We start from the raw sequence: 24065 nt of genomic DNA on the forward strand, positions 1-24065 counted from the left end.
AATCCAGGTGGGGGCTATGGCTGCAGTCCCAGAACCTAGCCCCAGGAAAGAGCAGGCTGCCAAACAGGCTAACGTTCCTAACAGCAGAGACCACCAGGATGTCTCCTTGTGTTTCCAAATGTTACACTGAATGGCACAGCAAGGGTGGGTGCGGGGAGGACGGCAAGGAAGGGAGGGGGTCTATCTCTAGGGCAGGGAGTCGTATCCATGCTCTCTGCCTCTTACAGTCCCCTAATCAATGCACTCAGTCTCACTGGGAGTCCCAGTGGAGGTGGTGGCCACTGAGAAGCAGTCTGATGCTTGCAAGTTCTTTAACAGGTATAGAGACAAACACGTGGTTACCATCTCTGCACAGGGCACAAATGAGATCACATATGAGAAGCTACCAGACTATCCTCTCCTTCTAGCCTGGGGAGACCTCCTTTACGGCCCCTTGGACCAGACCTGAACCCATCCATGCCTAACTTACCGTCAATGGCTGAGACGTCCCCAAACCCAGGGCTAGGCATGGAACTTCAAGCTAGGAACCAAGTGCTATAAGACTCCATTGAATTCTGCAGGCTGGAGAAGAGGGGTCCCAGGAGTAGTCAGGATGTGGGTCTAAACTACTGTGAGCTCTGCTCTCTTCCATTCCCACCAGGAAAGAGTAGAGCCCATCTAGCTCAGCCGCTGACATGGACCTCCTATTCGGGACTAATTGCATGTTTGTCTTGCCTGCAAAGCCCAGCTGAGACAAAGAGCCTGACACGTGCAAGGACTGCAGGGTGTCGTAAACCCTGCCATATCTGTAGAGGGCTGCGATGTCACCCAGGGTGGCATCCATTTTAATGGATGATTTCAGAATGATTCAGGCTGTCATGTTCCTCTTGGTGCCCTGTGTCCCATGAGCAAGAAGATGCATTCTCTGTTGTCTTTCAGCTGTTCCCTGAGGGCTGGGTGGGAAGGATGACACATTGGGCACAGCCTGCTAATGTGCACTGGCACAGGGGACAAGGCCAGGAGAGTGAGACTCAGAGCCGTGAGCCTACAACCAGCTCTTCTGCCCACCCCACAGATGTCCAGTGGCTGCCAGTCTGTGGGACGTGGCTTTTTTTGCCCGGTGAGCAGGGCTCTCCTCCTGAGCGACAGTGAGGGTCTCTCCTTGTGCTAGCCACCTGGCTCCAAATCCCTGCCCGTTTCACTTCCTGCCCTGGGCTGCTAGAGGCAGTCCGAGCCCTGCAGCAGGGGGTGCCATACCACACATTCCAATGCCCACTTTTTAGGCCACTAGGAGACCTTGGACAATGGCCCCCGCCTGGCAGGATAGGCCACACCTGCCCACCCAGCACAGACATGCAGTGAGGATGAGTGAAGCACACGCACATGGCAGAATGGGTTTGCGTGGCTGGCAGGCGGGCACAGGCAGCATGGAGTGGGCGGATGGGTGGGCAGGCAAGGCTCACCATTAGGTGCACGCTGGAACTCGACTTCCTTTTCTGGACACACCACAGCAAAAGGGAAAGAGAAGGGGAAAGAAGAGGTAAGAAGAGAAGCACAGAGACACTGCAGGTTAGTGCACCAGCGTGGGCTCTGCCTCAGGAGAAAAGAGCAGAAGAAGGAGACCTGGAGTCCAGCACCCAAAAGGGTGAAAACAGCACCTAGACGTCCAGGCAGACCCTGGGAGAGGAAGAATTCCTTGCTGTCAGGTTCACAAACACATATTTAGTATACCCTGAGATGTCTTGGCCTTGCTCAGAGAAAGCTTCTTGAGGAGGTTGAGTTACAAGTCTTCGAGGGTAAGTACCATTTTACTGCAAATTTACTTATAAGTTTGGGTTTAAAAGGCCAGCTCGCCTTTAAGGTTAATAATTTTCTCTCATTACTAAATCTGCCTGAAATTTGGGTGAGCAGCTACCAGGTACATAGCAAAAGCTACTCTAGGCCATCCTCAGAATAATAACATTTAGCTTTTGAACCTAGACTTTTTCGCTGCTCCCCTACATTGCTATTCAGATAAAGATGTTGAAAATCATCTGACAGTTATTAATTAATTTTGGCATCCCTTTCTTTGTCGCTATGGCCATGCTCATGTGTAAGATTTCAGTGTTTGACTGCATTCTGCAATCCGCGGGAAATGCTGGTGATTCAAAAGGCAGTGATCACAAAGACACAGAGATGTAAACTACAGGGAATGCTGAAAGCAGTGGTTCCTTGGCCTTCACCAGATGCTCATGGACTTTACGTTCTGGTGTGAAACGAGCATAAAAATAAAGGCCACATGGAACACTGAAAACACATCTCAGAAGACTGTCTGAAAGGTGAAAGGTAATTAAGAATTTTCTAATTAGCTCGCTGGGAGACAGACGTCCCCTTGGACCATGTCTGTCTGCTGTTTGACTTGCATATCCATTGAACAATATCCAACAAGTTCCCACTGAGGGCTGTTCCAGGTACAGTGAACGTGTCAGATAAACATTCCTGCACTCAAGGGGGTGACACTCTATTTTAGAAGACATTTTCGGAAATGTAATTCAAAAGAAAGGGACCACCATAAGTATTTAAAAGAATAGTCCACAATTTAGACCTAAAGAAAAAGAAAGCCTAAATATAATTTGGACTCTTTTTCATTAGCCTTTCCTATATGCTCAAATATAGGATGAGATTTTACTCCCAAAATAATCCCTCAAAAAGAGAGAGTTGCCTTCCATTCCTATACACACTTATCTATCCCTTTATCCAGCTAGAGTGTTAACACTTTGAAGGAAGGTCCATTATCTTATTTATCTTTGTAATCTCCACGGTGCTTAGCCTTAAGATTAGCATACAATCAACAAGCCTTTGCTGAGCTGAACTAGGTTTGCTGATTGGTTTTTCCCTAGGCAAAAGCAGAGCACAGGTTTCTAACTTGCCCAGAATCAGATCAGTGAACTCTGCAGGGGCACAGACCAGGCCCAGTCTTGGTTCTTGTGATTTTCAGTGGCTTGTCCTCCAAGACCACTGCAGGTCGCTTTTACCGGGAACCCTGCTTTAGGCAGCACTTTCAGCTGTCTGCCTCACCTAATGAGGAGTAAGTTCTCAACTTTTTCCTCGTCGGCTCTTTTCCCTAAACTGTCCTGCATGAAAACCCAAGATAATCCTTTTCTACTCAAGGGTTAGCTTCTACCAGATGAGTAGACTTCTTCCAGTTCCTCTCTCTATCCTTCCAGGGGTTTTGCTCTCCGCCATGCACAGCCGGGCTCTTTCTCAAGCAGCACACTGCAGCACCGTTTAAATATCAGATCATTTCTAAAGAACCACATCTCACTTATATTTAAAAATTAAATATTAATATTTGTTTAAAATTTAAGCCAGAAAAGAACTCAAGCTCCTTTCCATACTTAAACAAATATTCAAACAGTACTAAGAAAATAATTGTATCCTTTCTTTCTTTCCTTCCTTCTTATTTTAAATATTGGGTGGTCCTTCTGGCCTGGGACTAGCAGAATGCACAAGTTGTCCTCAACGAGGGACCTCTCGGGATCTGAGAGTTTGTGGCCCCTCAAGTGTTGTCCTCACAAGTGGCTCTCGCTCTTCCATAGACCCTGAGTCACTGGAATCCACATTCAAAGAAACCTAACCAGAACCTGAAGTCCCCAAATTTAAGAGCTCCAATCAATGCTAATATTTGAGCATCTTGTGAAAGCTGCTGGACAGTGAGCTGGAAACCACCCCAAGGGCCTAAGTGGGAGCTGGGAAAGGAAGGTGGGGTCGAAAAGAAAGATCCAAGATGCTGACAACAGCTCAGGATCTGCGGAGACACTTTACAGGCCTCCCTCAGAGTATCACCCCAACTTTTAAGAGGACCCCAAAAAGTCAAACCCCATACGTCCTGCTTTCATCCCTTTCTCAGCATTTTCATCCTACCGTGTCACTGTTACATACTTGTTTCTGATTATAAAAGGACTGTAGCCACATTACAAGCAATTTGGAAACAGAAAAGAGGGGGAAAAAACACTCATAATCCTATATATAATCTACAAACACGTTGCTTTCTTAAAACAATATTCAAATGATATATGTAGTGTATTATGTACCACTTTATATCCCACTTTTTCCACTTAACAGAAAACATTTCCGTCATCATATAACATGACAATGAATAACTTTGCAATGGTCTAATAATCACTAATAATTATTTAGTAATTATCTTATTGGCTTTTGAGATTGTCTCCAATCTTTTCAGTTATAAATAATGTCATGTTGAACATCTTTTTGTTTTCAGTTTTTCTATATTTTGAACTATTAATCTAGGATAAATTCCCAGAAGTAGAATTAAAGGATAAAAAAGGTAGGAACATATTTTTATAGCTTTTGACACACAGGCCGTTTTACAAAATCATTCTGATTTGCACTTTAATCATGAACTTAAGAGTCAAAAATGGCACTTTGTTTAAACTTGTATTTCTCTGATACAAGTGGGGCTAAACATCCACATTTGTGAACCAGTTTTACGTTCTCTTTTTCAGACAGAGTCTCAGTTCATCTTCTTTGACCATCATCTACTGAGTTTTAGGCGGGGATTCTTATTTATGAGAGAAAAGCTCTTTGGTATAAAAATAATATTAACTCCTCCCATCACACCTGCTGTGAATATTTCCCCCAACCTGTCTGTTATTGGCCTTTTGATGTTGGCTGGTCATTCTCTTTTTCAACACATGCATTTACCCTCTGGTCCCACCACGACAGTCCAAGTCTTTTTCTTAAGAATCAAACTCATTTACTGAGCACATATCAGTCAGACACTAGGCTAGGTTCCCCACATATGCTTTTATTTAAAGCAATTTATCTAATCACTGTTTGCCTAGCCCTCATCTTTCTTAGCATTCCTGGAGGTTCCAGTATTGTTGCATACCTCTGTTCTTCTTCCCCCACCTCTTTGTTCCTTTTACATTTCCTTTGCTGATTTCCTCTTCTTTTCCAGCCCCTTAATAACAAATAACCCCCCAATTTTGCCTTTGCTGAACTATTAACCCTTCATGTGCTCTGGATTCACATGGGGGGAGGGGAGTATTATTAAAAATTCACATTCTGCCTCTCACCCAAGGCTTCCTAAATCTGAATTCCAGGTTGGACCCTGGAATCTGTACATTTTTAATTAGCTCCTTAGGCTAATTGGATGATATATGGCGGCACATGGCTGCCCCTGACACTCCTCCTTGAGGCCAGCATCTAGAAAGTTCTGTTACAAACACGTTCCTTAATGGCTCCTTTATTCATCCTCTTACTACCGTCTCAGTTATCACTGCTTTATTTCAGGTCCTATTTTGTGCAATCGCTCTTTGCTTTAGCCACACAGAAGCCACTGAAGTTTCCACCATCATCATGCTGTTTCAAACCTGTGTATCTTCACATGTGCTATTCTCGCTGCATTGACTAGCTTTCCTCCTCCTCTCCCCCTCCTTAACCTGGCAAAATCCAACCAACCCTTCAAACTCAGTTCATGGGCCATCTCCTTCAGGAAAATCTGTTCTGGCTCAGATGCTCGTCTCTCTGCATCCCCAGCACCTGCCCTGAGCACAGGGCCCTCATGAATCTTACTAGACTGTACCAGAACTGGCGGTTTCCCTGTCTCTCTCCCACTGTGAACACTTAAAAGGGTGGATTATGTCACTGCCGTCGCAGCTCCTGGGGCACAGAATTGGCTGAGTGAGTGGACTCATGTGATTCACTCAGGAGAGTGCTCATTTGCAGTCCAGTGCGACCTCCTCCCTGGGCTACACCTTTAGAAACCTCTCCATGCAGATCTCCACCTTCCTCTCAGTCTCAGTGTGGTCAAAACCAAGCTTCTCTTCCCACCACACTGGGCATTCCTTCACAACTACTCCCATTTCTAGCAGAGGCACCACTAATTCTTTTGACATTCAAGAAACTTTGACATTATCTTCGATGGACCCTTTTTTAATCCCCCACATCCAGTGTGAACTTCCTTTGGCAAACCTCTAATCAGAGCTAATGTGTAATCAGAGCCCAGCATTCATGGAAACAGCTGGACCAATTACCCATGGGCGGCACCTATTCTGATTGGTTGGTGCCTATGCTCTGCTGATGGTTAAGTACTTTGAACATTAACCCTTTCTGTTTCTAACCACCTTTTCTTCACCCTACACCCAGATTACAACAAATCCTAACTGATACCTCCTTTTCTATTGATACCTACCCTTTTCTATTCACTCTTACACCGTTAGCCAAATCTTTCAAAAACATTGGTCTTACCATAGCTTCCCTGCTCAGTGGCCTACAGCGGCTTCCCATGGTCTGACATACAAACCTCCAACTCCTCTGCCCAACCAGACAAATCCACTTGCATTTTTGACATTCCTCTACCACACACCCCATGTTCCAGTGGGGCAGAAAACATCAATATGTATAACAGAACCCATAAAAATATTTTTGTGTTGTTTTTACGTTATAGAATACATTCTCATTGTAAAGAAAATACTTGTGTGCAAAGTAAAAAAACAAAGGGCGAGTCTCCCTCCCGTCTCCTCACCCTCAATCCCCATTCCAATCACTGACTTGTTCCAGTCTCCCTACATCCTTTCAGCTTTCTCCAATAAGCTTTTTCCCAGAAGCTTCTTGGACTGAACCATCCCATGTAGGGTCCAGTACCATACACCATTCAGTGCTTAGCTGATTCCGGGTGTGTCCATTTTCCTCTTCAACTAAACTTGCAACTTCCTAAAGGTAGACAAATATTGCATCACCTCTTCTATCTCTGGTGTGACCCTAGAACTAAGTGCCGCACCGGGCCTGATAAGTACATATTAAATATTTTGTAAAGATCGATTGACTCTAGCGTCTTCCCCGGTAGAAATATGAAAAATCTCTCTCCAGCTAAACCTGCCACCTTTTCCTAAGTTGGCTCCACCCATCTAGCTCATGTTCCTATAACTAGCGGGGGATGCCGGCCAACCCCAGCTCCATGTTAGCAGGTGTGTGCGGAGCCCAAGCTCCCCTCCTGGGGGCACAAATACATAGAAGCAGGCATGCAGAGAATGACAGAAAGAGGAGGGTTGGGGAAAAGGAAATGGCACACACGTGTGGATCTCAGCTGGGGACATTAAGATCCTGGGGAAATGCCCAATTTAAACTTTTGTTTGAATTTAAAGGTTTGGGTACCTTCACGATTTGAAATTCTATACAGTGTAAGTTGGGAGGCTTCAAGATAGCATGAACTCCTTTTCAATACCACAGCTCCAGGAGCCTTTCTGTCCCCAAAGCAGCTATAGAGGGCTATTTGAGCCCTGTGAGGACCTCCAGCCTCCTTTCCTCCACCTTGGCCAATCAGCCAGTCCCACTAGGGCTTCCTGCTGGTCCCTGTAGGACACTGTTGCCTTCTCTTGTCTTGATCCCACAAGTAAAGCCCCCTCATCAAATGGGAACGAACTACGAGATACACCATGTCCCTCACCTGTTTCTAACGAGCCTATGCCCCGTGAAAGTTTAAGATACTTTCACTTCATGGTATCTGAGCTGGGTTCTGGAAGCACCTTGGAGATAAGGAAAGACCAAAAGGATAGTAGTGGCTTCAGGTACCAAGCCCCATACCCTGAGTCAACCAGGCAAACTTTGCTTTCATTTGTTAAAAAGGGTTTGTGCTTTAAAAAGAAAAAATTTTAAAAAAACAACAAAGATTAACCAAATGATTAAAAGACACAGAGAGTCAAGTCCTGGAAATGAAGCATCTGTCTGGAAGTCAAGTTCAGGATTCAGCTCTAGTAAACCATAATTTGGATCACTTCCCCTGAGTCTTTCCAATCAAGTTAGGGTCAGGAGAAACACATCTCCCTCCTGCCCTCTCAGGCCAGTGGAACCTGCTGTTCTAAGCACAAAGGTTTCTGGTTTAAAGCAGAAAAGCAAGGATAGGAAGGTTCCTGGGGAAAGGGGGAACAAGATGCCAACAATTTCCATAGTGACTCTTAGGAGAGGCTATTCTCAGGCTAAAGGGGTGGAGACACCTACCTTGACGCCACCGTCTGACTTCTTGTTCAATAGGCTTTTGGCAGCTGTGAAAACAAAAAGGAAAATCAAGTCTCCTGCATTGTACCCTTTCCCCAACCTGAAGTCTGGCAGCTGGATCCGCAAGAGACTGCTGTGTCTGAAAAGGGGGCCAGGAGTCTCCTGAAATCCCTGGAAGCAAAGCCCTTCCTGGTAGCCCGAAAGCATGAAGGACATCTCAAGCAGCGTCAGACCCTCAGGGTGGTAGCTCAGGACCTCCTCTGCTGTGGAAGAGGGCTCAGCAGAAACAGAGACACACTGCTTAGGAGGAGAAACCACGTTCAGTACTGGAGCTGCTTGGGGCATTGGGAACTCTGCCTTCGACAGCTTCCACCCAGGCCTGGAAGCAAAGTGCCAGGGTGAAAGGTGAGGGCTCCGCCCCTAGAAGGAGATTCTCAGGACAGCCAAGCTGGAAGGATGCAAGACATCTCCTGAGTGTTCTCAAGAAACAAGTGTCACAGTTCACGAAGGAGACCAGACGTGAGGACAGACAGGCACAGACACAGAAACCAGGACCACCTACAGGAGGGTTTTGCCAGCGGGTTGAAGCCTTGACTGGGCAGGTCCTCAACAGGTTTACTGGGTCCTATCTGCCACCCTTTCCTCAGTCCACTCTGGACCCACTGAGCAGAAAGACTGGGCAAAATTACAAGTTATTAAACAGGTTCTAGCCAGCACAAGGTGATGGTCACGGCTGATGAGCTCTGTGCAGGAAGGCTGGTGATGCTTGCTGGCCATAAAGGCCACAGGTAGCAGACAGTAGATGAAGAGTCTGGGAGGCGAAATCAGCCCTACTGTCTGATCTATTGGACTTCACTGGGTTTGCATCTTGCTTGTACCACTTGCTAGCTGTGTGACCTTGAGTGAGTTACTTAACCTCCCTGAACCTGTTTCCTTATCTTTAAAATGGGACAAAACAGGGCCTAGGTCACAGGACAGTGCGGATGGGGACAGATGGGGATCCAATGGGACCATGCATGAAAAGCACTAAGCAGAGTGCTTGGCACATAGCAAGTACTCAGTGTTAACTGCTGTCACTACTGTTGCTGCCATCCTCACCTTCAGGTGGTCATTTGGACCCAAACTGGGTCCCATCTCTCTACAGTGAGAATAGGGGTCCTTCCATCACAAAAATTCTGACCCTCCAAAATGGCCTTTGGGTCTATCTCTAGTCATGCTGGGGTTATTTGAAAGTTATTTTTTAAAATGTATTTACTACTATGCCTGACTACCTACTGTGTTAAGTGCTTTACATACATCAGAGTTCTCAACTCCGACTGCCCATTGGAAATCACTTGGCTTATGCCTTTTCCATGCCTTACGGATTCTGATTTTGTTCGGTGGGGTGCTGGCATCAGGATTTTTTACAAGCTGCCTTGTACAGGCAGGGTTGAGAGCCTTCGACATACATGACCTTAATCATAGCCATGTTATTTATTAGCCCCTCCTGGAGAGATGAGAAAACTAAGGCCGGGAGAGCTGATGTGATTTGCTCAGGTTGTGGCAGGGCTAGGATCCAAACCCAGGGACTCTGTCTCCACAGCTTCTGTACTCTATAGCCTTTCAGAACTGAAGGCTTAGAATACCAGACTTCACAATTTTGAGGGGCATGGCTTCCTGTGCCCCTTCCTGTGGAGTTTCCAACAGTGCTGTTGAAGCCTAGTCCTAGCACACCCAGGGCTGTCTCTGGGCCCCACCTTTGGCCACAGCCCTCATAGGCAGGCCAGGCTCTTGGGCTGTCTGGAGGAAAACCTCCTGCTGCCCAGCTCCATGTCCCCAGGCTATTGCCTCCTGAGAGTTGGCAAGCGCCCAGCATGCATGGCTGGTTAGGGGGCTCCGTAACACCAATGCGCTCGCAGATGCCAAGTTAGGTGGTCCATCCGGCATGCCCATCTCAGCCCGCAAGCATGGGACTCGCCTCCCTGGTGAGTGGGCCTGGCATGCTGGCCCTCCTGGTGGGGTGGCAGGGAGCCGAGGCAGGCGGTCGGGGAGGACTCATGCCACGTACCTTGCCCGGCCAGGCTGGCGGCGCTCGCGGCAGGCGAGGCGGGGGCGGAGCTCTGCCTGCCAACTGAGGGGATACAATCTCTCAGTGCACAGAGCTGCCGCAAAGCCACGGTGGCCAGTCAGCAGCGAGCATGCCCCAGCGCGAGGCACAGGAACCCGCTGGCCGCCCACGCACAGCAGGGTCCAGGCGGCGTGGCCAAGCCAGCCGAGCTGGGGGAGCGAAGGTGCTGGGGACAGGCTGAGGAGCAGGTGCAGCCAGCCCTGCAGCAGTCTGGGGACCTGAGAGGACCGAGGTCAGACAGGGCATAGGGAATACCACAGCTCTCCTTCAGAGAAATAATGGCTTCAGCACCTGTCCTGGGACCACCTCAGGTGAGGGTCTACAGAGAAAAGCCTGACTTGGTGAGAGGCAGTGTCCTTTCTGAGGTAGCCCAGCCCTCGTGTAAGGCTATGAGGAAACTGAGCCCCACTTTCAGACCTTCCTCCCTAGGGGACCTAAATGAGGCCATTTTCAGACAGCTCAGGGCAGAGGGCAGCCCTTTCCTCGGGCCACATTCCAAACAGTAGAGAGACTGGCACTCAGGGCCCAGGGAGGGTCCATGGCCCGTGTGCAGCTAAGTTCACTGATGCTCCATGTTCCCCAGCTCCTCAGAGACACAGGCTGCTTTCCCTCTTCAAGGCAGGGAGCCAGGAGAGGCGGCTTTTCTCAGCCTGTACATTACGGTGTTCCAAGGGGAAAGATGCCTAAGAAACAAGGCCCCATAAAGAAAACAAAGGCTGCTGAAGCAGTACATTCTAGAAGCTCTGATTTCACCATTAGCCAACCTGCTAGAGTCCAGGGCTAAGCTACACCCCTATCAGGAAGAACTCAGAAAACAGCCTAGCTTGTTCTAAAGAAACAGAGGTGACCTTCCTTGTTGATTATACAGGTCATCCTGGAATGCCTGCAGCATTTTTTTTTTTTTTTTTTTGTCTCCTCTGACCCAGGGAAAAGTGAGCATAAAAGCCAGATGAGGTCTGGGAAGCAAGGACAGGAGGTTCTTTAGGGATTAGTGAAGGTGCTTTGTCTTAACAGAGAGACCGATTTCCTTAAACCAGGACACCAATTTTCTGAAATGGACGGGGCAAGGTTGCTGCAAGGCCTGAGGCCAGGGGATGGGGCACATGCTTTTGATTTCCTAGCAGCCTGTCTTCACATTTCTTCCTGAGATCAACCCTTCTAGGGTCAGCACAGAAATGCCCTTGAGTGTCCTAAAGAAAGGCTCTTAAACCAAGAAAGTAGAAGCTGCAAGTAATTAGAAGACAAGACGCACGATGGGGGACCACAGCTCCATTCCTGCTGAAAGCAGCCAAGTGCGCCCTTCTGTTCCCATCGTGGGAGGTGAATCCAGGACCACAGACTTCCCCTCCTGGGCACCCACAACATAAGAATGAGCCCCACACCAGGGTCAAGGGGATGGCCTGAGGTGGGACACTCCCTCAGCTCACTCTCCGATCTTGACCATCCTGGGCTCCGTGGTTCTCGCTCGGGCTAGGGCTCATGAAGCCCCATGTCTTTTCACCTGTGGCTCCCCTAGAGCCAGAGCTTTAGGTTACCTGGAACCAACACAGACAAGCCCACTGGGACGCAATCTCAAGGGAGCAAGCTCTGCCCAGAGTGGCTGCCTACGGGAGCTGCCCACACCACCCACGCTGCCTTGGTTGTACCACTTGCTAGCTGTGTGCCTCCACGGCAGTGCAGAAGGAAAACACTGTTATGAGAATGAGAAGGGAGGTCTTGAACCAAAACAGTGGCGCTAGGGCTCAGGCGGGGTGGGGGGTGGGGGAAACCAGGAGAAAAGGCAAGCCAAGAAGAGCCCTTCTGTCTTCAGTTAAGTCCTGACATTAATCTTTTTTTCCTAAAAAAGCCACTGTGCTTCCCAACCGAGGGCAAACAATGGAGGAGAGGATGGGGCTGAGGGGTGTGGGGAGGAGGTGGAATGTCTTGCATCTTAAAAAGAAATATCAAGTGTGATTTACAAATTATTGGTCCCAACTTTCCCAAAGGCTCATGCAAATTGAAGCAAGTTCCTTTCCCTCCATTCTGCTAGTCTCTAGTTTTTCACTTTTATAGCTAGTATCACGGAGAATATTTTAAGCACAGTCACTGTAAAACGTTTAAACGTCTGGAATAATTTCTATTAGTCATCTCTACTTGGACACAGTGAAGTAGAGATCACCTCACTGTGCAAATTACTGGTGGTGACAGAAAATTCTCTACACTTCATCTCTTTCTTTTTCCCAGCACATCCTCCAACACCCCAGAGATGGGCTAAAATCTTAAAGTGTTGAGAGATCTTCAGACAATTAAATAAGAATCCCCAGGGACCAGGTAAATGGGAGGTTGGGCAGGCTATTCCTTGGGAGGTCCTAGGAAACAGAGCTCATAAATTCGAACCCAAGTGAAGCCCCCCCAGAATCTCAGGTTACAGGAACTAGCCACAGCAGCCCCTCAAAACAGGATCCTTATCATCTTGGTCAACGTGTTGCCGAGACACCCAGCGCTGGGAGGGCGTGGTATGGCAACCCCCTGTTCTGACCCACTCACCTCGGTACAATTAAAGTGCATGGCTGGGAAAACATACCTGAAAAGTTCCGGGAGACAAGCATGGTCGTGAGGATGGCACCCTGGGGAAAGAAGAGGGACCTGTGAATTCAATCGGCCTCTAGAAGTGTCACCAGGTCTCAGGCAGAGGGCAGCTGCTGACTAGAGCCTGATGAAGGCAGGTCTCTGGGGCCCCCCCAACATGTACAACCTTCATAGTTCAGCTGCAGTCAGGAGGGGAGCTTCCTTTTATGATGGGGAAGTGGGTGTACTGTCAAAAGGCATGATTTCAGGACACTGGCAGCCCGGAAGGCAAGACTCACCTTCAGTTTTCTCCGGGCGTTGAACTTGCGCAAGCACTCCACAGTCTCCTGACGATGCATCATGGATGCCACCGTAGATCGTTGCTAGAAGCCAGATAGACAGGCCTGTGAGCCCCCAGCCAGATCCTCTGGCCCTCACCATAGTCCCAGAACCGATGGCTGTGTACTCAGCCACCACAGAATTTCTCCGAATATAAAATGAGGTCATAGATATGAAAATGCTTTTAGAATAATAACACTACCCAAAACTCAAAGTTATGTAAGGACAAGAATCTGAACGTGAAAACACCATGATATCTGATGCTAGAGGAGGGTGCCTGAGAGAGCACTCTCAGCTTCCCTGGAAAACAAGGACTGTGTTGGGTCCTCATGCAGTCACTCCTTCAGCCATTGATTACTAAGCACGTACTGTGTTCCAGACTCTGGAACCCAGTGAGAGCACAGGGTTCCTGCTCTCTACAGAGAATGTTCATTCCTTCCAAGAGCTCCTCTCAACCCCTCCCCCGCACCCCCCCCCACACACACACACAAAAGGTCCTAAATGAAGCTGTGATCTGGGAAGTTAGGATCTTTACCTTGATCCTTGATCCATCAATTCTCATCATCATTTTGGACGGAAATTTTTGTTCACTGTATGACTACTAACTACCTTCCTCCTTAAACAGAGGCCACTAGACATGCTATACATCTCCTGGATGACTCAGAGTCATCAATACAAACATCAATTATTACGTAGTATCATCTCACAGTGATGTCCACAGGGGCCACTGAGGTATAGAGGGTGGTGGAGGATAGGGCCTACACAATGACCCCCGGAATATAGTATTTCCCTAATTCTGGAGTGCCCATTATAAGTTGCTCACCCCTTCCCTTTCCTATTGCTGTCTTGGCCAGCCTGCCAGAAAAACAAATCCTACGACAAGCAGCCTGGTACCCACAACCCCACGGAGCCACCCTGCAATCCTTCCCCTCATCCCGGGCCCACTCCCTTTCCTGGTTCCCAAAGCAACTCTCCCAACTTTTTCTCTTATTTCACCTCCTCCTCCAGAGTGTAAACTTCTCCACAAAGAGAACGAGAGCTCATCAAGAAAGAATTTAAACTTCAGCACTCCCACCCTCAGGCTGACTTCTACTGGCCTGCAACTTAATTCCGGGTCTCAGCAGTTATCACCCGTCATGTCCAGTGCGGATCCCTTGACCTGGGCTCAAGAGGCCCTTGTTCTATTTGCTACCCAAACCTTTGCTTCCTCATCAGCCAATATTTTTAACCCCTCACTCCGGACCATAGTCTTCTCTGCAGTCTGTATCTCATAGTCAAGCTTCTCCTTAAACAGACTCTTAAAAATTGAAAAACTCCCCTAACCCATCCATCTTCTCTAAATAGTGCCATTTCCACCTCCTTTCACCCCCATTCCCTGTTCACCTCACTGAAACACAGGCTGTGTGGTCTCTCTCACTCCACTACCTCTATCTGTAAAATAACAAAACAATGGCTTTTTTTTTGACCAGATAACAAAACAATATCTGGTCAGAGCCAGTGGGTTCGTTTCCATCTTTATCATGGACTACCTCAAGCATTTGATTACAGACGCTCCCTTACTAAGACCTTCTATTTCTTAGGCTCTCTTCTACAACACAAGCTCTCATTCTCAGTCCCCTTTGCTGGCTCTTCTAACTTGCCCTGTCATGAAATGCTGGTGTTTAGTGGTCATTTCTTCTCTTACATAAGACCACAGTAAGATTTGATCAGCACAGAAGCAATCTCATCGATTTCTACAACCTGAACACCGCCTATACAAAAGGAACTACAACCTGCATTTCTAATTTTTAACTTCTTTTCTAATCTCTAGAACGAGGTCCCCAGACATTACATTCAGTATGTACAAAACTAAAATCATATTTTTTCACACACTGGCTCCTCCTCAGGGTTTCTTCTGGGTCAGTAAATGGTATAACGCTCCACTCCACTCAGTTACCAACTCAAAACCAGCAGTTCCCACAGATACCATGCTCTCTTTCACTCCCCAAATCCAATTGATCACTAAATTCTTTTGATTCTATCTATCTCCCAAATATCTCAGATTTGTCCACTTCTTGCCACACCATCCATTCTCCTAGCAACACCCTTAGCTGAGCCCTCATCTGGTTTTGCTTAGACAATTACGACATCTTCCTTAGTTACACAGCTTCTAAAGTGATCTTTCTTAATTGCAAATTTCATTCCCTATTTCAAATTCTCAAATAGTTCCCTGTGCTTTCAGAGTAAAATCCAACTGCTTAGGCAGAAACTTTTATGTCACGGAATCTTTTTGGCTTCATTCTCTTGTATTCCTGTAATCATATCTTCACCTACAACCAAACTACTAACAGCCCTTAAACTCACCACAATTCCCCATGGCCTCTCACCCTAGCCCAAGTGTGCAGGTTACCATCATGGGGAATTCCTAGTCATCTGCCAAGAACCAGGACAGAGATCACTACTTCCATGCAGCCTTCAGCAATCCCACTGCCCACTAGGGACAGTGGGAGCACCTGCACACTAAATAGATTCTTTTACATACTTGTCACATTATAGAATGGTAGCCTGAGTGCCTATTCTCTCCAGATAATCTGAGATCTTTGGGGAAAGGGACCTGCCTCATTCATCTTTGTATCTCCAGCACCCAAGAGGTACTCGGTAAACATGGGAAAGGACAAATAAATAAATGCATCAATGGTAATCAATGGAGGCCTAACTGTAGTGGACCCTCTCCTTTGCTTGAAAACAGGTATTTCAGCTTGATAGACCTGTATATGAAAACAGAGTATGTTGACCCACATTGATCACCTAGAGGGCTCTCCTGGGGTGAGCTTTATGACTGAACTTCAGGGTGCTCTTTTTAATCGCTCAGAGACCCCTCTGTTTATTTGTTGAGTCTTGGTCACAGTTCCATTAGAGCTGTGTGAGAGTTGAGGTCTGAACGTGCACGTTAAGCTGGGCAGTCCACTTTGAGTTCTGCCAGCTACTTTCTATCATCAACTACCTAGAGTCTGCAAAGGTCAACCTAAGCCCTCGTTCAAGATCAGAACTAAATCACACCTGACAATGAGTGGGCATGAGACAGGTAGAGGCCAGCAAGCCCCATCTGCCTCCCTGAGTCCCTCCTGGTAACATTTACTGACCCTGGGCCCCACCTGATCCCCCTCCCTCTCTGCTGAGTCCTTGCTCAGGGCCCAGAATAATTATTCTCTGCTCATTAAAGAAGGGTAAGGAGGGTACTAAGGGCATATTGAGGGCTGAAACCCCAATCTCCTCGATCTTGGGTGAAGACACTTACGCAGACCCATGGATGCTTGAGAGCCTGGTCAGCTGTGATACGTTTTGCAGGGTTTATGGTCAGCATCTGGTTGATCAAGTTTTTGGCTTCAGGAGTCACTGTGTCCCACTCTGGTGATGGGAACTAAGGAGCAGAACGGGAGAGGAAAAATATGAAATTTGTGAGCCCCACACCTTGAAAAGTAGGCTCTGTCATCACCCCAACTCCTGTCATTGGGATATGCTGTGTTACCTAAGGCTGCCTGGCAGACAGCTGCTATCCCAGAACCTGTGTCAACTTAAAGACTGGGTCAGGAAGACAGAGCAATCATGGTGAAAATGCCAGAATATGAGACCAGAGCAGGAAGGGGACTCCAACGTCTTCTGAGTTCAACCCTGTCTCTCTACTAGGAGGAAGCAGTGGCTCAGTGGTGTCCCCAAGGCTCCACCTTACGACAGCAGTGGAGGGAGCCATCGGACATCTTGTCCCTATGTTATGCAGCACACCACACCTCCACGCCCAAGGGTTTCAGTAGGCTCCTTGATTTTATAGCTCCCAAGAATGGCTATGCAAAAAAGTTGCTCCCTGGAACAGTGGGTGGCAAGAATTGAGACCTGTCTGCCCATCCCTGGGTCCTCAAAGTCCCTATAACCCTCCGTGTATCCCGCCCCCCTCCCTTGGACAGAGCCAAAGGGTGGGAACAAAGCAGTCCTTACATCATAGGCTCCGGCCTTGATCTGCTGATACAGCTTGTGTTGATCCTCATCCCAGAAGGGAGGGTATCCCACCAGGAGAATATACAGGATGACCCCTACGAGACAGAATACAGGTCACTGGGGTCAGTCACCTACTTTGCTGAGGAACCGAGAAAGCCATGCAGGGCTCAGAGTCACCCAAAAGGTCAAGGGCCATGTCAGAGACAGAAGTGGCGACCAGCCAGTAATGCTGTGCCACTAGCCCTTCCTGCTATGCTTCACTCCCCATGACACCAAGCCACATCAGGGGTTTCTTTAGGCACAACCCATCCTCTAAGGTGTGGGCGGATCTTCGAGGATGCAGCAGAATTCAGAAAGTACTTTGGGGAGGAGGGTGTCATGGGAACAGCCATCCCAGGGGCACTAGAGCAAACCGGGATTTCACATATACCAGACACTTGTGGGACCCGCAAGGAACAGGCGATGCCTCTTTCTTGCCATTACTTGAAGTCAAGGGCCCCTAACACCGAAAAGTTGAGAATGTGGAATGGGCTTACCGCAGGCCCAGATATCCACAGGTTTTCCATAGGGATCTTTTCTCAAGACCTCAGGGGACAAATAACCTGGGGTGCCAGCAAAACCTGTAGCAGAAGAGAGGGCAGAGGCACACTGAACCCACTTTCTCTCTCATTAAATCCATATCAGCAATTTCCCCCATGTCCCTTCTCACTCCTGATGCTTTTGCTACATGAGCTCTTAGCACATGGGCAGCAAGAGATGACAGGCTCGGCTTCTTGCAGTACCCGGAATCTAAATCAGAGGGCAAGTCCGTGTTCCTACCAGGAACTTCCAGTCCTCCCCAGAGGCAGCAAGAATACAGAGCTGACAACAGCTAGACTCACTGCATTGAGTCACAGAGGGCCAGGGGGAGCTCTGCACCCTCCCTCTCCTCCAGTCTCTCAGGAGACCAGGACCATTAAGGGTCTGGCTTCTAGTTCTGAAAGAGGAAGGCAGATCAGGAAGAGGAGGAAGGGCGGGGGCTGCATTCCAGGAAGACAGGGTCACTCTTACCAAACCAAGCCTGCTGCTCTCCCTGTACTTCGATGGCTAGGCCAAAATCAGCCAGTTTGACTGCGGCACCCTTGCATTTACTCGCCAGCAGTAGGTTCTCAGGCTGTGTAAGGAAAAGAGAGAACCTTGTGAGGCACCCACCTTTCTTCTGCCCAGAGGGAGCCTAGTTTGGGTGGGCCCTCACAGTCCCACCATCTGGCAGCAGGTGGCGCCAATGCTTTACACACCGGACGTAAAGGGGGAGCCAGAGTAGTACCTTCAGGTCCCTGTGGACGATGTCATGCTGGTGGATGTGGTTAACGCTCTCCAGAATCTGATGTATACAGTGGCTGCAAAAGCAGAAGAAAAAGAAATATTAGTGCATGATTAAACCACCTTATCCACAGCCAGACGCTGTGGACTAAAGCACGATATAACTCTGGGTCACAGGTTCACAGATAATCAGTGAACGACAAGTTAGAACCTCGGACTTCAGACATCACCTAGTGCAACCTATCTTACAAAAGAAGAAACTGAGACCCAGGCAGATTAAGTGGTTTGTAGACGGTCTCCCGCTAGATAATGGCAGAGGACAAACGAGAACAGGGTCCACTAGGGCCCACCATGCCTCCTTAGACTGTAAAGGCCCAACACAACCAGTTTGTTTCCACGAGACGGGACACTCCAGACTTTCCACGAGACGGGATACTCCAGACTCCTGAGAAGAGGAAACCATCCAATCCTTTCCTTTCTTCTCTTTTCCACAACAGCAATTTTGTTCTTCAAGAAGACGCTTGTGGTAGCAAATTAGGAAAGGAGAGTCCATCTAAAGCGAAGTTGTTTTGGGTGGGTGCACTCATGTTTCTTTAAACATCTACTGAGTGCTTACCGGCACTGTGCTTAGTATCTCACAGGCTGGGAAGGTGACTAAGACCCAGTGCCTACCCTGAGGCTTGTCACCTAGAAAGGGAGATAAAATACTACACAGACACCTTTAAGAAACAGTGCACTTAAGAGGGGCCCAAACAAGGCACCTGAGGAGCATTTCTGATAATGATTTTGCATAGAAAAAGACAAACTAAGACAGAGTCACATTCATGCTGATTCTTGAATCAAGCTTTCCACCTTCTAAACCATCCTGCCCCACGTGCAGTCAAACTCTTGGCAGGGAGTGCTGACAGTCTAGAGCAGCGGTGAAAACTGGGGGACAATTTTGCTTCCCAAGGGACATTTGGCAATGCCTGGAGACATTTCTGGTTGTCACAACTGAGGTGTTGGGTGCTACTGGCATCTAGTGGGTAGAGGCCAGGGATGATTTCAAACCTCGACAGGGCACAGGAAGGAGCCTCACAACCAAAAATGATCTGGCACCAAATGTCAGTACTGCTGAGGCTGAAGAACCCTGGCCTAGAGAATGGAGCCTCAGCCAGCAGATACCACCATGTATGTGCAGGAGGCTTGCAGTGTCTGGGGGTGCTGGGCCAGTGATCTAGACGTATTACTCCTTCCTTAAAATCTGATGCTGGGGCTTCCACAAGAGCCAAAGGGTCTTACCAGGCTTCTGGAGGCAGAGGCTCAGACCTCCCTACAAGACACAGCCCAAGAGTAGGCCAAAGAGACTTTAAGACTGAGCTGAAGAGGCGAGTCTTCACAGAAATGTATAATTAGAACAGAGCCAGGCTAGCAGGGAGAGCCTTCTGGCCAAAAATGGCAAAAGTGAGAAGTGTCCCAGAGAGCCAGGCCAAGCCCACTGGTACAGTCACCCCCCCCAGCTCTCCCTCCTCCCCGACAGGCTCCCTGAGCTATCACCGCCTCCTCCCGCCCCACAGCCTGGTCCTCCCCTGCTGGCACTGGAATTCATCTCCCCACTTGAGAATTTTTCCTGAGGCTGAAGCATCTGAAGTTGATCAGCAAACACTGGCCTCTCAGAGTTAAGAAATTTGTGACGAAGCTGCACTCCCCCACTCTCCAGAGGCAGCTAGAACTGCCACATATGCCAGATAAGCTACAGGCAGGATGATCAAAACCAGGTTGTAAGGACATCACCCTCAGAGAAAAGTCGGGGCTAGGGGAGGAGCCGAGGCAGGGAAGGCTGGCCAAACAAGAACCCAGAGCTGTGGTGTGGGAGGAATTCTGCTGTGTCACGTAAAGGAGCTGCCAGGGCTTCCTTCCATGGAGGGCGGGGGGCTGAGAGTGGTGGCAGAGGAATGGTCTCGCGGCCTGAGGACCCTCATCGGGGCTGGTCACAGTGGTCAAGAGACAATGTGATGAAGGTTGAAATCTCCCGAGAAGGTTCCTGGCAGGACTGTCAAGACAGACGTTCACACTCCTTTGGGACATAAACCATGTTTTCTCCATCTCTGGATCATCCCCAGGATGCCTTGTACACCGTAGAATTTGTCAAAGGAAAGAAAGGGGGTGGGGAGGGCCCCGGGGCATGCTCGCAAGAAACGGTGATTTCTGGGGTGACGAGGTAAAGGAAGACTTGTAAGAGCTTTGCAAGAAAACTGACCAGGAAGTGCTGAATTTTAAATTTTTTTATATTGCCCACGGAACGCAACCTGAGTCCAGCTCTACAGGGTCTTTGTCCAGACAAGCTTTTCTGATCTTCCCTAAAGACTATTCAGAGGCCTGACAATGCCTGTCCCCTAAGGTACCCAGGACTCACACTTGAACCATAGGGCCCTCATCTCACCTGGCGTCAGCTTCACTGTAGTATTCTCTGGCCACGATGTCTTCAAACAGCTCTCCGCCGGTAACACTGCAACCAACAGACAAAGACGGTCAGAGGAGGCAGGTCAGTCAGCCAGCATCCAACAGGTAACAGGTCATACTGCAGAACAGCTTTTAAAGAAATTCCAACTCGACATGCATTTCCTCTGAGAGCCCAGAACACTCTCAATCCATCAGTGACGTGAGGCTTCTCCTTGGAGTAATGTGGGCCCTCCTTTTCTCCCACACATTTCTGTTTCTATAACCTACAGATTAGCTAATACTAAGGCAAAGACGAATACACACGGATCTAAGAGAAAATACTCGACCTACTCAGAAAGTCATAGCTTTATTTGAGACCAACATGAATACTAAAGATACAACTGCTACTACTGAAGTTGAAGAATAATGAGACCAAGGATAGAGACCCAATGCTGACAATACCAGAGGGATTTCCAGGAGGTGAAGAGCCACTTCTGAGATATTTAACCACAACCAAAGTGGAGGAGAGACCAATTAGAGCCCAGTTCACAACTAATAAGAGCTACCTTCGATTTCTCAGAATTTTTAAGGTCATGCAAAGAGCTGTATTCTCTTTCTCCACTAAGGACAGCACACCAAGGAACAAGAAAAAAGCATCTGCACAAGGTGTGTTGCTGAACAGAAATACGACAGCAAAGCCATCTGGGGTTCGGAGCCCTGGGGAGACACTGAGTGAGCAATGAGACCCACTCAGCAACCTGCCCATGCCCAGAGAAAGTTCAAAATCAAATTCTTTCCCTCGGGCAAAGGAGAGGGACCCTTGGCAGAAGCTGAAGACCCTCCAGTTTGGGCCTTTTTCTGAGCCTTCATCTTAAGCCAGCTGGAGGGAAAGGCCCCCACACCCTCAGAAAGTGGCACTTACAGGTCAAACACGAGGTAGTGAAACCCTTCTTCAGAAATACTGTCATGGAGGCGCACTGCAAGAGAGGAGACGGGGACAGACATTAACAGAGAGAAAACTTGGAAATCCTATTCCTGTCCTCCTCAGCATCCCCACCCATGCCCCATCCTGTCAGCCTTGCTGGGCTCTCTCCTGAAGGAGCGGCAGTGAGAAGTGGCACCATGCCCAGCGCTCCCCGATCCAAGGTTATGCGGCCACAGAGCAGACACACTCAGACCCCAAGCCCAGTGCTCTGGTTGCCACCTCAGACTGCCTCAGACGTAGGCAAGACAGACAAGCTTCGCGGTTAAGAAGACAAGACAGAGAAAAACAGGAACCTTCCCAGAGGGGCTGGTCCCAGAGAAGGTGGTCCTGGGATATGATGTACGACAACGTAACACAGAGGGAGAAGCACCTAGTGATGCGTACGCGCAGGTGGACAGAGACTGACGAGATGGCAGAGCCCAAGAGCTCAACGGGAGGGGAAGGAGTGGGAGAGGCAGAGCCCAGCAGGAAGGCACAGGGACCCAGGATGACGGATGGTGAGCAAGGGGGGACAACACGCAGATTCAGGCAACAACGACAGTAACCATTTACTAAGTGCCTATCGTGTGCCAGGCCTTCTGTCAGGTTCTTTGCATACATGACTCATTCGACAAGCATTTAGTGAGTGCCTACTGTGTGCCAGACGCTGTGCTAGATGGTTTAGAATTCGGAAGGCCACAGTGCCTGCCTTTAAGGTGTTCATTGTCCCTGACGACCACCCCGAGATGAGTGTTACTCCCGTTCCCCAGATGAGGCCACAGGAGGCTCAGGGGCATATGGTATCTTGCCAAAGGTCAAAGATATGGTGGGTCGAGATGCAAACCTAGCTCTTTCTGACTCCAAAGACTAGTCTACAGCACTGCTTCCTGTAAGGAATGTGGAGCGGCCCACATACCCAGGCAAAAAAGCGAAGGAGCCAGGGAGAGAGGCCACTCACAAATGTATCTATAGCTGCTTCATAGATGGGTCCAGGAGGCCACAGTACAGAGCTGACAACCACAACTCACCAAATCCAAGAGAAGGCTGGTGAGGAGAATCCCTTCCTATTCCCCGCCTCCAGAGCGCTTGGGCAAAGCACCAACCTAATGTTTTCTGAGGTCTCTTCTTCAAGCTTCTGCCCACAAAGCCACCTCTGGATTAAATGCCAAGCCCCGAGCATCATTCTAAATGCAAACACAATGCGATGCTTTGGCTGACAATCTGGTTGTTCCTGTCCCTTCCGTCACCTGAACTCTCCTGATGGGGAAACCTCTGTTCCAAAGGGCTCCCTCTGTTTGACCTTCGCGACAACCCTCGGCAGTTTCAGGAGCATTTCACAGAGCACTTCAGGAATGGCCCATCACCAAACCAACCAGTGAAGTTCTTGGATACACAGAAATCACCGTGTCTCCTCCTTGGCAAGGCCCAGGCTGCCAACCTCCCCAAACGACAGCTTCCCTTTCCAGTGTCAGAGCGTTTCATCAGGGCTGAGGCGCTTCCCTTCAACCTCTCCCCACCAAAGCAAGATCAGCCAGAATATAAAATAACAGGCACTGAGCCATCGCTGGAGCCCCATGGTTCTCCTCATTTGACAAACAAGGACTCGGACATGCCAGGATATGAACCGGGACCTAACGACTGTTTATACTTCCTATTGCCTACCTTATTTGATCTATGTCGGTTACTCAACCCCAAATTCCACCCCAAACTTAGTATTTCTGTGATGTACCAATGACATCAAAGGCAGGTGGTACTCCTAAAATCCCTCCTTCTCAAACCATTCTCTCCTGTCCTTGAGCAAACAAGCTCCCGCTTCTCTATGCCTGCAGATGACAGAAGGAAGGAGCTACGGCCAGACCCCTGCTTCCCTCCCACCCTAACTGACCCAGGCGTGCTCACATGAGCTCCCCCAAAGCCCAGCCACCTCCCTCCTCACTTGTGCTTCTCTGGCCTAAGTCAGTGCTGCATGCTGAGTCCTGCCACAGCTGCTGCTCCCTCGCTTCCAACAGGACTTTTCATTTAATTAAAAATTTGCTATTAAAAAGCATTAAAGTGTGTAATACCAATAATCCCCTGGAAATCAGCTATCCCAGAAGCTAAAGACCAGCTTCGTTAGGGAGGTGACAAACAACAGCAGGATGGAAAGCTAACAAGACAGCAGGTATGAGGATAACAGCCACTCTCAGGGGAGCTCTGCCTCCCCAGGACCCCCGCCCCAGCCCAGCCCAGCCCAGCCCAGCCCAGCAGGGCTGAGAACAGGACAGAAAGTGCAGACACCCAAGCCTATACCCAGTGAGGGAGTCACTGGCATTTGCCCTTCTCCAGGAAGGCCACACACAGAGCCCACGGTTGGGACGTGGGCCGCGGGAAAAGCTGGGAGGGGACTCAGGGGAGAAGCAGCAAAGGCAGAATCACCCTCCCAGGCCACCCAGCCCA

General features: G+C 48.8%; 1 protein-coding gene across 12 annotated transcripts in view; it reads right to left on the reverse strand.

The window, feature by feature from the left end:
* CAMK2G (calcium/calmodulin dependent protein kinase II gamma) overlaps positions 1-24065 on the reverse strand; it is a 53154-nt gene that overhangs the window by 11586 nt on the left and 17503 nt on the right. For 5 of the 12 annotated variants that reach the window (XM_033129918.1, XM_033129920.1, XM_033129922.1 and 2 more), the window contains exons 4-15: positions 21588-21642; positions 20667-20732; positions 18249-18321; positions 17993-18095; positions 17479-17562; positions 16943-17037; positions 16248-16370; positions 12931-13014; positions 12648-12690; positions 10025-10087; positions 7981-8024; positions 1443-1475 (exon numbers count right to left, since the gene is read on the reverse strand). In XM_033129918.1, the coding sequence (XP_032985809.1) occupies positions 1443-1475; positions 7981-8024; positions 10025-10087; positions 12648-12690; positions 12931-13014; positions 16248-16313 (333 nt within the window). In that variant the 5' untranslated portion in view covers positions 16314-16370; positions 16943-17037; positions 17479-17562; ... (2 more) ...; positions 20667-20732; positions 21588-21642. The remainder of the gene's footprint in view (positions 1-1442; positions 1476-7980; positions 8025-10024; positions 10088-12647; positions 12691-12930; positions 13015-16247; positions 16371-16942; positions 17038-17478; positions 17563-17992; positions 18096-18248; positions 18322-20666; positions 20733-21587; positions 21643-24065) is intronic. The other 7 variants (XM_033129923.1, XM_033129919.1, XM_033129925.1 and 4 more) reach the window with 3 other exon arrangements.

The sequence above is a fragment of the Rhinolophus ferrumequinum genome, chromosome 16 (genome assembly GCF_004115265.2).
Source record: "Rhinolophus ferrumequinum isolate MPI-CBG mRhiFer1 chromosome 16, mRhiFer1_v1.p, whole genome shotgun sequence".
Taxonomy (NCBI): Eukaryota; Metazoa; Chordata; class Mammalia; order Chiroptera; family Rhinolophidae; genus Rhinolophus; species Rhinolophus ferrumequinum.